General features: G+C 40.7%; 2 protein-coding genes across 3 annotated transcripts; both read right to left on the bottom strand.

Annotated features, from left to right (window-relative positions):
• Window positions 1-605: 605 nt before the first annotated feature.
• LOC115401416 (protein yippee-like 5) lies at window positions 606-2,385 on the bottom strand. Of its 2 annotated transcripts, none has more exons than XM_030109588.1 (3): window positions 2,169-2,385; window positions 1,317-1,458; window positions 606-924 (listed from the first exon to the last, which is right to left on the bottom strand). In XM_030109588.1, the coding sequence occupies exons 2-3, from the start codon at window positions 1,455-1,457 to the stop codon at window positions 703-705; spliced, it is 363 nt and encodes a 120-aa protein (XP_029965448.1). In that variant the 5' UTR covers window position 1,458; window positions 2,169-2,385; the 3' UTR covers window positions 606-702. The 2 variants fall into 2 exon arrangements, with proteins under 2 accessions (XP_029965448.1, XP_029965447.1); XM_030109587.1 differs by having other exon boundaries at window positions 1,317-1,462.
• A 1,201-nt stretch (window positions 2,386-3,586) lies between these two features.
• rhag (Rh associated glycoprotein) lies at window positions 3,587-11,289 on the bottom strand. The gene is made up of 10 exons (XM_030110283.1): window positions 10,982-11,289; window positions 7,364-7,547; window positions 7,027-7,177; window positions 6,795-6,942; window positions 6,430-6,596; window positions 6,200-6,337; window positions 5,479-5,600; window positions 5,298-5,371; window positions 5,107-5,180; window positions 3,587-4,955 (listed from the first exon to the last, which is right to left on the bottom strand). Exons 1-10 carry the CDS (start codon window positions 11,175-11,177, stop codon window positions 4,881-4,883), a joined length of 1,329 nt encoding a protein of 442 aa, XP_029966143.1. The 5' UTR covers window positions 11,178-11,289; the 3' UTR covers window positions 3,587-4,880.
• Between the last annotated feature and the right edge of the window lie 3,358 nt (window positions 11,290-14,647).

Genomic DNA, 14,647 nt, shown 5'->3' on the forward strand with positions numbered 1-14,647 from the left:
AGGGATAGAAGTGGTGATGAACAAAATTATGTCATTATTTTATGAAAAAAATAAATAAATATATATATATATATATATATAACTGTTAGCAGAGCAAAACTGATCCCTAAAACAAAATAATTTAATTTAAAGCATTTATTTTGTATTTCAAAAGTCTGTTTTCTTGTAGTTGTTTTACTTTGGGAAATACTCCTGTACAAGTAAACTCAAACAAAAGTGATACTATTCTTCTTTTGAGGAATAAAAAAAAGAAAAAAGAAAATCAAACGATAAAAATCTCTTTAAGCAGATTCAAAATAAGTTTATTGTCATGACATTGGTTAACATCAACAATCTCAACCGGACAACTCTTTTATTGAGATTCAGCATCTGAATCTGTCTTGTCTGTCAAAGCGTCCTGCAGGTTTGCATCTTCACTTGACAGCTACCAACAGCACACGCAACACCGCGGCCTGTTGGACACATTTATAGCTACATCTGATTTCAAATGAGCTGAAACACAACTGCATTTCAGGAGAAATTCCCAGATATAGTATGTTGGAAATTACGAGAAAATATCCACTTCTTGCTGGAGCTTTTCCCAAAAATCTGGCAGGTAGCTTTTCATTTTGCTCCTAAATAGGATTTTGTCCATGCAAGTGCATGCAGTGGTGCTGGAGGAGAGGTTTTAGTGTGCACAGACTGAGCACTTTGAAAGTGAACTCAGGAGGTGTCTGACGGAACATGCTCGAAGCCCTCGCTCTCCCTCACCAGGGCCCTCTCCAGGATGACTCGACCCTCCTTGTAGCGCTGACTTTCCTCAGTGGCGAACTCGTACATCCAGCCCAGCTTGCTGTTGCAGTTCTTGCAGCTGACGTCCCTCACCATGTGTCTTCCTGTCAGCATGACTCTGTCCTGCACCTCGCTGTGCTGCAGATTCACCACCTAAAAGTCAGACGGCACACGTTTGTCACTGCTGCAGTTAATGGCTTTTAAAGGATCATCTTGTTTGTGTAGACACGGCACAAGAGCTTGGCTATTTGCATTTAGAAATGCTGCTGATATGGGGCAAATGAGAAAGTGTTTCACTACCTGTGAACAAGGAGCTGATTGTTATGGACAGCATATATTAGTTAAAAGGTGTGGCAGAAAGGTCATTCATGAAGATGAGGATGAAAATTAGATAATTTTGTACTGACTTGGCAATCTCAAAATGTCAACACATGCTCACGTGTCTAACTCTGCTTATAATATCCACCATAATTCATGGGCCAGTCAAATTACAGTGCTGATCACTTTCCATTATGAGTGTTGTCCATCATGTGATGTCTGGGTACCTTGTTGAAGAGGAAGGCTCGGCCAGTGGCTCCAGTGAAGCGAGTGGAGATGAGTTCTGCTCGGTTGGTCAGGATGGTGTCACAGTTGGCACAAGAGAAGAGACGAGTCCCTCCGATGTGATCCAAAAAGATTCTGCCCATTCTGTCTACCAGCAAAAAGATCAACCAGAAAGACAGGAGCAATGTTCATGAAGTTTCTCACAGTTGTAATATAGTGAGTCATTGTTATTAAACAAATGGGTTGAAAACAAAACAGGCTGGAAATCAAGAGAGACAGGCTTTAAAGGCACGAGAGTGGACAAAAGGTTTTTAATGTAAAAGATTGTGAGAGTGCATTGAATCAAATGCAAGGTATGAAATGAGCAGGAAATATAAACATAATGACAGCATAAATACGTAAGAAATTCTGTGATGATAGATCAATTAAGTAAGTTCACTATTCCTTTTGGCAAAATACATCATTCTGTGATTATGGTTGCAATCTAAGTAAGATGCCTGAATATCTTTGTTAGAATGAAGCCACCACTAGTTAAAGGCTTACGTTTTGAATGATTTTGAACAAAGAATCACTCTCAAACACTTGGCATCACATTGTGATATATTTCAAACCAGAGCAACGAAAACCATCGATACTTGAATTTACGAGAGTCACCTGAAAGCATCATCAGGCCTGGCTGGTATGTCAACAACAGTTAAACACGAAACCCTGCCGCTTCGCTCCCGTGAGAAACACGGAAAACTACATGGTGTCATTCAAAACAAAACAGAGCACAAACGAATAACGCAGTTTGACTGAGACTTGGCCGGAGGATGTATAAAAAGGACATGTTGAGTCACGGTAATGGGACTAACCTGGCACGGTTAGCGGACAAGCCGTCAAAGAAACTGAAGTTTCGAAGGTGAAAACACGTCCAATTCTTCTCGTTCTTGACTTCCAGACTATTCCCAAATCCCTTCGGTTGTTATTGTCTCCACACAGAAGAGGGGAGCCGGGGTATCGCTCGCCGTTGCTCCTGAAAACACGATAAAACTCTCACTGAAGTGTATTACGGCTTGAGTCTCTACAGCAGACATTACGGTACAAGCGTAACACATGGCGTCATCACGTAAACTGATCATATCAACAAGTCTGGTTGATGAAACGCCTTTAATCATAAATTACAATTTAAAGTCACAAAACCATTTTAATGACAAACTATACCAGATACCTATTGTTTTTACAGACTTTGGCTTAAGTTATGCTTTATTTGATGTGTATTTTCTTCCTGGCACATTTGATTTATTTGAATTTTGTCCTCAGTCCTCCACCACAACTATTCATGTTCCTGTGCTGTAATAATATTTTCTAGCTTTCATATTGCTTCCTTGCATCATTTTTTTCCATACAACACCCTCCTCATTTAGGCTACATGTAAAAATAAATTGAAGTAGTGCACAGAAGCAATTACTTTTTAGTTTCTATTTTCAATTTTATGGGCTGCTATTCTTTTCCTATGCAGAATTTCTCTCACCCAGTATAAGTATTTACTGTTTTGTGAGAATAATGTTTCTTTGAAATGGTTTCCATGCAAACAAAAATGTCTTTATTACATTTTTAAGTCAGTTTACTCCATTTTATGGTTTGCTTTGAATATTTTGAAATGAACAATAATAAATCAAACAGTATTCTTGCTGTCTGATTTTAATTTTTTAGGAATGAACCCTCTTATTCTCCTCTTAAAGCCTACCTCACATTCATTTCATTTCATAGTTAATTTAATTCAAACAATTTCCTTAAGCACTTTTTAAAAATTACATTGAAAGAAATTTCTATGTGGACTTTTTTCAAATGTTTTATGAATAAAGCAAACTAAATTTGCACTGGCTGTGATTTCTGGCTGTCAGCTCATGAAGGAAATTACCTGGTGCAGATCTTTTTCTCCCAATGTCGTGCTTTAAACATGTTAATTCTATGTTGCTGTATCGGATCATGATCGGTGTTTGTTGAAGGGCAAATATCAATCTCATGATTGTGCAGCATCACAGTTTCATCTTATTGGGGCCACTGTGGATCTGACTGAAAATCTCATGAAATTGCAGAGGCCAGCCAGCCTTGATTCAATTGATCTAATATCAGATTACATCCAGTGATGTAGCTCTTTGTTTTATATTTGACTTACAATGAAACTCCACCTATTTACTGGCAATATTACTTTAGTAAAATACCTTAAACCTTCACTCAGTCAGGCTCTTGTTGCAATGCTACCTCTAAATGACCACATGAAAACATGCATTGTACAAAAACACATTTATTATAACAGTATTAGTATATTATACAAAAAAAGCATACATCAACTGTATAAAAATACAAAATCTTGATGTGTTTCAGTCTCCTGGTCATCATAAAACATTTAAAAAACCAGAACATTATTGTAGTCAGTTTCATCTGTGTTTGGATGATAAACACGTAAAACTCATGTTCATCACTACATCATGTTGATGCAGCTTAAAACAATAATGACAGAGTGAGTTCTGATCCTATGATATATAAATGATTTGTTTCACCTTCCTTGAAAAAAAAACAATCTCAGAAATAGTCCTTTCCAACAAAGAGGTCAAAAGCCGACTGATAGGTTTTGATAGAACAGTTCATTGTCATACTTGGATCTCTTGCCAGTACGTAGCTTGTGGTTGAATTAGTTTGAAGATATCTGAAAAATGTTCAGTACCAGTGACTTTTTTCCATGGATAAAACTGACTACGTCAATCCATTTTAAGATATAAACTGTATGTACATGGAAGAATGCTTTTGCTGCAAGCAGAAAACAGATTTAAACACAAACCTAATGACAGCCAGCTGAACGCTGAAACTCTACAGCTGTCCGTCACAGAGACAGAAAATGTTTGAAATTAACAGGAGAGAAGTGATACGAAGGTTCATTAGTTGCAGGAGCATCATACGACTATCCCTGCCCACGTCAGAGCCGCGCTGTGGTCGGCTCAGACTCCTCGCACGAGGACTGGGCTCCAGTGAGGTAACGCCAAGCAGCGGATCAGAGCCCACTTCACATCCTCTCTGAAAATATGAAATGATCTGTGAGGCATTATGGGAAACATGATGATTATGCTAATATCTTAAAACATGCTTTTATGCGCTTTATAATATAACATGGCATAAAGAAAAGCGTATACATATAGTTGTGTATCAACAGTCAAGCTGTGGAGCAACTCCTGTATTTTACATGGTGGTCCATGATTCAGTAATCAAAGCTTATTTTAAGAAAATCCCTGAAGTGTATTGTTTTCTTTTTTTTTCTAAATTGCATCCATCACTCGTGTTTTTTTTTTTCCTCCGAAGCTCTCTGTGTCACATGGGATTACAGATTCAAGCTAAATTATGAAAAATATTTTGTGTAAAGATATTTTTTAGGGGAAAATGTGAAAAAAAAAAATCATTGTAATTGTAAAATGCATGTGGCTTTTTTTTTTCTTCTCCAAACTTCAATCACATAAGCAACAAATTTAATACATGTGGCCACAGTGCAGATGAGTTACGATCCCTGTGAAAGGACTGTGGGCAGATATTTAAGCTTCTGCTTTGTTCTTGGAGTGATCTGCATGAGCCAGGCTCTCCTCATTCTCCTCCTCCTCCTCAGGAACCTGGAAACATGAAACACAACATATTTGTGGCATTGAGAAACAATTGTATAAACTTGCAGAGAGACTAGTTTTTTGGCTGAATGAAACCCTGCTTGATGCTGTGAATCACATCGGTTTAATATGATCTGAATGCTGAAATGAGATTCCTTACCTCCCAGTAAATAGAGTCATCGAAGCAGTTCTGGTCTGGAGGTTGTCCCCAGAAGGGCAGCCTCATTATCAAACCTATAAAGAGAGGATAAATTGCTTGATCGCTCACATTTACCTTCCTGTGAAATTATTATATCAAGCACTGGAATTTGAAATAATGTGAGACATTTATGGTGCTCGTCCCCCACTTACCTGTAACAGCACCGCCGACCAAAGCGAACCCGAGGGACGAAGCCAAAGCAGCAGCTTGCATGGCGGCAGTACCTCTAAAATAGAGGAGAGAAAAGGGTTTTAACTGAGGTGAAAAGCACTATAACACTGTCTAGTATATGCATGTGTCACCATATACTATGGTGGATGAGACGGTCATTACTTCTTGCTCTTTCCCAGAGCCACGGCTACAATACCAGCCAGACCGCCCAGGATGCCAGGCATGCCATGCAGATTGTGGACACCACAGGTGTCCTGGATACCCAGGTTGGATGCCAGGATGGGCTGCAGAAGAGGGAGAAAAAAACCCTGTAATGTCCAACTGATTTTTTTAAAGTCAGCTTGAAGTTCTTCCCTGATATCATCAAAATATGGAGAATTAAAACAAGAGACTGTAAAATGTTTGCCAGATTAAGACCTCTTTAGTGGTGTGTTGAATGTCTTGTAAATAAGAGTAATCCTTGAGCAAAACTTACTAAATTATCAAAATTTGAACATTGTGGAAAAAAGTCCTTGCAGCCTCCCTGAGTGACAAAATGACTTAATGATATATATAACTGTTTGCTGTGAGCTTCTGTTTAGAATTCAGAGAGCGTTCGTCTGTATTTACTCCCTGATTTCACATTTCCATCAATGTGAGGAGAAAAGTAAAATCAGCAGAACTAGTTCAGATCTCAGTACTATGGTCTTATGGCAGCAATACTGAAACATTTTATTGTGAGTGTATTGGCAGCTATTATGAAAGCAATCACAATAAATAGTGCTAAAACATTTTTAAAGCAATTTGTATTTTATTTCCCGGGGTTTGGGAGCGTATGAACCAAATTCACTTGAAAAGCCTGTTGGCTCGAGTGATGCAAGTTGATCTTCATGTTTCTACTCACAGTGAGGAACTTGAAGCCAAGTGTGGAGATGATGCCAGCCACCAGTCCAATCAGCATGGCCCCAAATGGTCCAATGCTCATATCAGCACACGTTCCCACGGCAACGCCTCCAGCCAAGGTGGCATTCTGAATGTGCACCTGTAGTGTAAAACACGTTGGAAAAAGTTGACTGAAACTGTGTGTTCCAATTCATTAAACTGCCTCAATATGAGAAGAGAAGGTGACCCGACCATGTCCAGTTTGCCTTTGTGCTCCACCAGGCTGGAGATGGCGTAAGCAGAGAGCACACAGGCAGCCAGGGAGAGGTAGGTGTTGATCACGGCGTGGAACTGGCTGAAGCCCGGATCAGCGATGGCCGAGTTAAAGCTGGGCCAGAACATCCACAAGAACACTGTTCCTGTAGTAATAAAGAAGCTCATGTCGAGACATAGTGCAGCTGACTCAGTCTTCAGATCAACTATTGCAGATTTTCACCACAGTACAAGCTGCATTACTGCCTGTGTCCACTAGAGAGCAGGCGTGTGCAGGAAACCAGTGAGAGGAAGTTACTACCAAAAACATGCTTTATCATGCTTGAAGTCCAACGGTCACTTACCAATCATGGCAAACAGATCAGAGTGGTAAACAGATCCGTCGTTTTCATGTCCGTTTCTTAAACCTGGCCGGTAAAGAACTCGAGCCACTGCCAGGCCAAAATAGGCCCCGTAAGCGTGAATGATCATCGACGCCCCAACATCATTAGCCTGTGAAAGAAAACACGAGACAGGCCCCCAGTTTAACTTGCGTTTCACACGCACATTCATACATCTGTGTCAATATAAACTTACGTGGAGGATTTCAGCCACCAGATGTTCATTGATGGAGAAGATGGAAATCTCTAGAATGGTCATAATGAGGAGCTGCACAGGGCTGGTTTTACCCAAAACAGCACCAAAGGAGATCAAGACTGTGGCTGTGCTGAAGTCTGCGTTGATGATTCTGCAGGAGGAGAAAAGAGCGTAAAAAAAGAAGGATAATGCAGAAAGATTCATAAAATATTTGTAAAAGTTTCTCCTCTCATCAAAAAGTCTTCATCACTGAAAACTGAAATGCCTTCAAAAGTCGTTGTTCTTAAATGCATTTTGTCCATTTGAAGCCAGCAAGAGCAGTGAAAGATGGCCATACTTGAAGATGTTGAGTTTGATCTTGCCGCCGTCCATGTCCCAGATGCCCTGCATGAGGATTCCCCACTGCAGGCCGAAGGCCGCCAGGAGCAGGTTGATGCCCACGCTGCTGAAGCCGTATCTCTTCAGGAACGTCATGAGGAACCCGAAGCCGATGAAGATCATGACGTGGACGTCCTGAAACACTGAAGATCCACAAAAAGGTGTCAGCTCATCCAGTGGCAGACTCATTAGCGTTGCTGTGACAATCTGAAAACCCTTAATGACTTCAGTCTTCAATTATTTAACTTTTTTTTTTAACAACACATTACAGCTTTGCCCCGGAGGTGATTTATTGAACCGCTATTGGACTTCACAGGAGTAATTTCCTCATCAGCCAGGGCTGTTATTGTCTGACCTGACCTGCAGGAAAAGCAATTTAATGAGGCTACCAATTGCACCCCTGGAAAATTCCCCTACTTTTCCTGTTAGGCTTCTAATCTTCTAACGTGTTTCTATTAAGGGCATATGATCTAAACAAGTCGGGACGAAGGGACATTTCCTCGACCTTTATCCCCCAGAGCCATTTCCAAAAGGCATTTGCTTTAATAAAATTCTGCTTTATTATGCATACGTGGTTATTTAGCCTTTTAATCAACAGTAACAACACACCTAAAATGAAAGACAAGCAGGGATGTGCTCTGAGTTGATCTGGATTCAGGCCATGAAGGGTCATCTCTGTAACAGGAAGTGGAAGTCATGTTTACTAAAAGTTGAGCCTTGATGTGATCATATGGAAAACGCATCAAGGTGGAGATACGTGCAGGCTGGAAAACAATGGGGTTCTTCCTTCATGTCATAGAAAAGATTAACGTAAAAACTAGAGCTGAGGAGACGCTTTGATCCTAAAGAGAGCAGGACTCACCTGCTGTGTGGAGGTTCGTGATATTAAGCTGCTTGTTTGCACAAAAGCTATTATGACATTAATTTTGTTAATATTTTCTTTGTTTAATTGCTTAATGCTTGTCATTGTTATTCTTTAAAAAGATAGTAAGATATTTTACAGCTAGTTGCGATTTCACTTTGTAATCACCAGTTTGTTTAATTTAAGAGGATCTATGATCACTGGAATCATTTCCTTTTTGAAAAGCTCCTCTGGGTCATTCCAGAATTCTTCCCATTCAGTCAGTCTGGACAAATGAACTCAAACAATTATTTTATTTTTCATTTGTCACGGCTACTCAGGGTTTTCTCACACACTTGGAGTCAGGGGTGAATGTAGTGGTATTTAATATATGTAATTTGCAATTTCACCAATTTTAATACTTTGAAACTTGATAGAAATCCCACTTTGAGGCATTTTTGGAACATAGAAACAAAGAAATAAAACGATATACATACACCTATTAGATTTAAGTATGGTTATCTAAACTTGTTTCAAATTGCACAACTGACCAAAATAATATGTATCTCAAACATGTATTTTATGTTGGATATACGTGTAGCACTGTCCTCAAATAGTATACATCATAAGGAATGTTCAGCATCAGCATGTATTACGTAACGGGATGTATGTATTCTCTGACTATTATCAACTTACAGCTTACAAATTTGTTTGGAGAAATGGGGAAAATACCAAATGGACACATGTAAAGTATTAGGGTAGTCCTGCATATTTCTCTGTTGTTATTCACACATAACAGTTTCAACTCCGCTATTATTAATGCAAGTGTTTTGCTACTAAAAAAAAAACAAAACACACAATTCTGCATCATCTGTTCCTCATATGTTTGAATTACAGTCAGATTTTCATGTGTTACATGGCATACTAATATAAGTTGCTTTGTTTCTTTTAGTTTGTGATCTATATAAAAAAAAAAAAAAACAAAATCCAGCAATATTCACATCTGAGTCCCAATCTGCTGTTTAATACAGAGAACATTTCCATAACACACCGAAAATATTGCACGCTCTTATTTAAAATGCAGCAGCTGTCAGGTGGCAATATTAGGAAGATTAAACTCCTTCACACCTTTTCATCTGCAATATTTGCATACGGAGCATGTCAGCATATTTTCACACATCTTCCGGTAGTGAAGAAGGGGGAAAAAAAAAAGAACCATCCAAGTGCAAGGTAACATCTGCAAACAGTGATTCCTGCATGAGCCGAGAAACTAGACTTTCACTTAGCAGCATATCTCATTAAGATCAGAGAAAAAAATATCCTTGGGATAGTGGTGCCATCTCATCTTCTCACTATAATATGAATTAGAGGCTGTTTTTTTTGAACACCAGAGCTCCAGCTGTCAGCTCTCTACCTGGGCTCTCATCCATGGAGATGTTTAGCAGAGGGTCTTTTCACACCTCCACCTGCTCTTTGACTCTCCTCTGTTTCTCATCTGGGTGACTCAGATTTGCTTTCCATGCATTTTGAGCTTTTTTTTTTTTGTGAACAGTAGCTCAAAGATGAGGATGAGGTGGAACTGGAAAGCAGCATAACTGGCACCACGCCCAGATGTTAGGTAATGTGTAATCCTCAGAAGACAGTAAGAGAGAGAGAGAGAGAGAGAGAGAGAGAGAGAGAATCCCCTCAGGACCAACTGCAAAGAAATGATGCAGCCAGTACACAATGATTACTTATTGCTTTCTGTTAATTTTTCCTCTCAAATACTGCTGTATTTCCTTTATAGTAACTCATCTTGTGTTGCAGTCATAACCCCTTGTTTGTTTTGTGATCCCATGCAGCCAGAATTAGCTTTTTTCCTGTACATTTAGAAATAAATAACTCACTTGCCCCACAATAATTAAGCCTTTAACAGTATATTTTATGTGCTCCACCCCTCATTATTCTGCACAATAAATGATAAAAGGAAAAAGAAATTGGAAAATGTTTATGTAGATTTTGACCCAGTTTTTTTTTAATTGATGTTTTTAAAATGAAAACACTGCATCTGAAGCTGAAGATACACTCAAGTTCACCCATGCCACGCCCAAAGTATTCACAGAGTCAAACAACGGTTTATGCCAGCGGTTATCTTCATGCAGATAACTGGTCAGGGCGCAAAGAAGGCTCGTGCACTCCCAAAACAGAGTTTAAACAAAAATTACATTTTCATTCACAATTTATGGCTGTACAGGCCTCATGCATTTTTCTCTGCTCTGGCAACCACCTGTGTTTGTGCTTTATTAGCTCTGCTGGACACATTAATTTGAATTCCATGTGACCTGCTCTGTGTGAGAGCTGACACTTTTCTCTGCAGGATCCTTCTGACATCCCAGCTGTTTGAAGAGACTTTGAGACAGACAAGAATGCAGCCCCGTGACTCTTCTTATTGCACTCAGCAGACCTGCCCTGGAAACAACCCCAAAAGTCTTCCATGTCAGTAATTGGAAAATTAAACCCTCAAAATAGAATTTGTGGGATGACAATAAAAAGAAGTGTGTCTATTTATTTGTTCATTGATTTATTTGGCTAATTCAGGACAACAGTCTGAGAATAAAGAACCAAGGCTCAGAGACTTTGCAAACTATTTGTGCAATCAGCATTGACTGTTCCTATTTTACGACCGATTTTAGTGTTTAGAAATGAAAGCTTTGAAAGCAGAGCATCCTTGAGCACGCAAGGTCTCGGTGGACTTACTTGGGTAGAGTTCGAAGCGGATCAGTTCAGGACGCGTCTCATTGGAGGGTTTCTCGTGTTCGTGCCCGTGTTTGGGCTTGGTTCGTTTCCCATCATCATAGACCACAAACACTGCGAACAGGATGATGGTGACGATCTCCAAAGCCAAGGCCACGATGGGAAACTTCATCCTCATGTTGGTGGCGTACGCTGGCATCCTGAGACGAACTCTGGTTATCTCTTAGCACAGTCACTCACACGCTCACCAGCCCTGCCTGTCTGTCCCTATCTGTCTGTCAGGGGCTGCTTGGTGTGAAGGGAGGGAAGAAGGCGGCATCTGGTTTTAAACTGGTGCATGTTTTGTGGTGACCAATGGCAGGGCTGGAGACTGGGGCCTCGCTGGTCAACACCCCCCTCGAGCACCATGCTTACAAGGGATGGGTTTCCTCTGTGGATAGCGGAGGGGACAAAGCAAAACACAAATATAATGACACCGGCCAGTGGGCGGACATGAGAAAAAGACTTAATGACTGCTCCTTCCCGCTCATTTTTCACTGTCAAGTTCTGTTTGTTGACTTGACTTCAGGCTGATTTTTTTCTTCTTTTTTTTTTTTTACTACCAGAAACATAGATATACATGCTTTTAGCAAATGATATTGTTATTGTTTCTCATGCAGTATAGTTTCTCTTCCAATCGCTCCGCGGATCGTTGTTCCTCTTTTTCAGTTTCCCCTTGACAATAAACCGCTTTGCAGTTTTTCTGACACATGCACCTGCAGCTTCATAAACATAATGAAAGCAATCGCAAGCAGAGACGTGCATTCAGAGGTGGAAAATTTACAGAGAATATGTTAGCAGATTGTAAAAAGGTGAAGAAAATCAACTGCAAAAACACTGGTGTTTATCATCTGAAACACATGGAAAACAAAATGAACCCATTAAATTCTATGAAAGCAATAACGTGTTGCAATAAAAAAAAAAACCCTCCAAAACTGAAATATGCGAGCTTTCCCACAGAATCCTTGCATGGCGGCCTCTCTGTGTAATGTTGCCTCGTCAAATGCTGCACACTGTCATTCCACACATGACCTGTGTAGGCAGAGTGTAACAGTCGTTATGTTACTTCACAGGTCGGGTCCTTCACCGTCGAGCCTCCTCTCCCTTTCCCACTGGAAGCGGTCCAACTGTATGCCCGCTCCGAGCAACCCGCACGTTCTGATCCAGTAAGTGGCCCCCGCTGCGGCGATCTGAGGCCTCTCGCCAAATTACCTCAAGCCAGAGGTCCTGCGTTGAGGTCGGGAGCTTTGTGAATGAGCGGAGAAGGTAATCGCTGCCAGCAACACATTTCTGTTTGTCTTGGAGCTGGGAGCACCGAGGGTTTTCCCAGACCCTTTGGGAAATTACTTCCAAATGTTGAGAGATATCAAAAACTCTGCAGTAGTGCTCCGACTAATCTACTTTGGTCGACTCATTACTCAATCAGTGAGCCCTGCAGGAGTTTCGGCCGTCCTGAAGAGGATGTTTCAATGCAAGAAGTCAAAGACCCACCTTTTTTTTTTTTTTAGACAAGTAAATTTGAAAAGCATGGGAGGATTTATGCTTTAAGCATCACAGTCTTTCATTCATAACGACGACAGATGCTCCCTCACATCAGATTCTTCTGCTCTAATCCTGTCTTCTTTTATTAGATTTCAGTCCGTTTACTACTGAACGAACCACGTCTTTAACCTAATTTTGCAATTATTTCTGTCCTCGAAGTAACTCTGCCCTAATAAGTGAACCTCCAGTCTGCGCTCGGCGTGTCTGTATTGTTTACCGTCATGAGGATCAACGTTTCTCTGCCCAGCAGTGATCTGACAGCACGGAGCATGAGAACCGTTTATGTTCCTCGACGCTGCTAACACTAAATGTACACGTTTCACAGCAGACGTCCCAGAGGTACGAGTATTCTTAGAGTTGTTGACTTTCTCAGCGCTTCTCATTGCTAACACATGATTATGCATGTGACTAAGTGTCAGCGTTTGATTCACAGATTAGACAGTTGTTAAGAGCATGAAGGAGGAAAACACACTCATTCACAATGGCTTAAACTTTCATGAGCCGTGTTTGCAGCTGTGGAAAGTTTTACAGTCTGATAAAAAGTTGTATTGCATTTCTCGGTTTATTGTGGACAAGCAGTGTGGTTGCTGCGTGTGTTTTGGGAGAGAACCATTTAACAGTGAGATTGTATCAGGATCAGCACAGCTTTGAACATGTGTCGCGTCTTAAAACAGAATTTGAAAGTTTGGCATTTCATCAAACGGTGTTTCTTTGTTGTAGCTCCAAATACGCTCCTCGCATAAAAAAGTAATTCTTTATCAGGAAAAATCTGTTTTCATGCAGCCTCCCCGTGAAATTTACATTCCAGGAAATCCATTAAACCATTTATCTCTCTTCACTCACAACCCCACGGTAAAACGCAGATTTGTGGAAAATAAACAAGCCATCAGGCCTAAATGCGCTTCTTTTGTCTCGTATCCCCACGTGCCGTTATGCAATGCACATGACGACAGAGACCACGCCGAGGCTCGCGCACGGCTTTCAAGTCCAGTTGCTGTGTAGTTGATACCCGACTCGCCCGGTCCATCTGTCACACACATAAGTCTCGCTGTGACGGTAAGACGAGTCGGCGAGTGTCAGGGATCAAAGAGCGAGGGAGCCCGATGATAGATAGATCGCTGCTTTAGGTTGGCTTTAATTTTCTACGTCTCGGACATTCCTGCACAAGCCTCAGTGTGTCACGCTCGGGGGTCAATCCGAGGTTTTGGAGAGTCATTACCTCATATTTACTGTTGAGTACTGAATTTATACTGATGAAACGTAACATTACAATCACTGTTAGGTGAGATGAATAACATTGATTATCTCTTTCCCAGTCTGCTGAGGTTAATATCAATAAAAAAATGGTCCAAGTCACATTTGAGGAACTTGACAAGATGAGGTGAGTGGTCACAATGTTTAGGCCAATTGGTTGGCATCAATTTGACCAGTATTTATTGTATTTTTTAAAAAGTAAGACAGTATTCTGTTGAAAGTTGTTCGTTCTCGTGCGAAGGTCAATTCTACAAACGTCGACCCTCTTATCTGTGATCATTCAGACCAGGATGTCCTCACATGGAGTCTTCTCTTTACACTCTGTCATACAGACCTCAGCACTCATACAGTGGTATGCACACACGCCCCTTTCTGTAAACCCATGGGAGGAACAAATTCCACAGTCTGGGGGATTCTTCCATATAGAGATATGCATTTAAGTGGCTGATTGGAAACAGAAGCCGGTTAGTGTGACAGACAAAACCCAGGTCTTTTCTCCTCCTGAGAAAAAGAGGTAAAATAATCAGTCATTTGTGGAGTGGGGTAGCTTTGGAACATCACACAGGAATCCAAGCGAATGTGCATGAGCTCCAGGGAGATTTTGCATGCGCAGTATCTTCAATAATCCAACCTGATTCACGAGCCTAGATAAATAAATGCCGACCTCTACTCACAGTGAGGCGGTGGGGAAACTTTTGAAGTCAAATAAAGCAAGCGCATCCATTGGGAGACAATTGATGTAGCACTGCTCTGTTCCCAATCTGTTACAGGTTAAAAGAAGCAGTGCTGCAGGTCTGTTCATCCTGGAGAGCTTCGAGTACCGGGACCTGGAAG

Source organism: Salarias fasciatus, chromosome 15 (genome assembly GCF_902148845.1).
Source record: "Salarias fasciatus chromosome 15, fSalaFa1.1, whole genome shotgun sequence".
Classification (NCBI taxonomy): Eukaryota; Metazoa; Chordata; class Actinopteri; order Blenniiformes; family Blenniidae; genus Salarias; species Salarias fasciatus.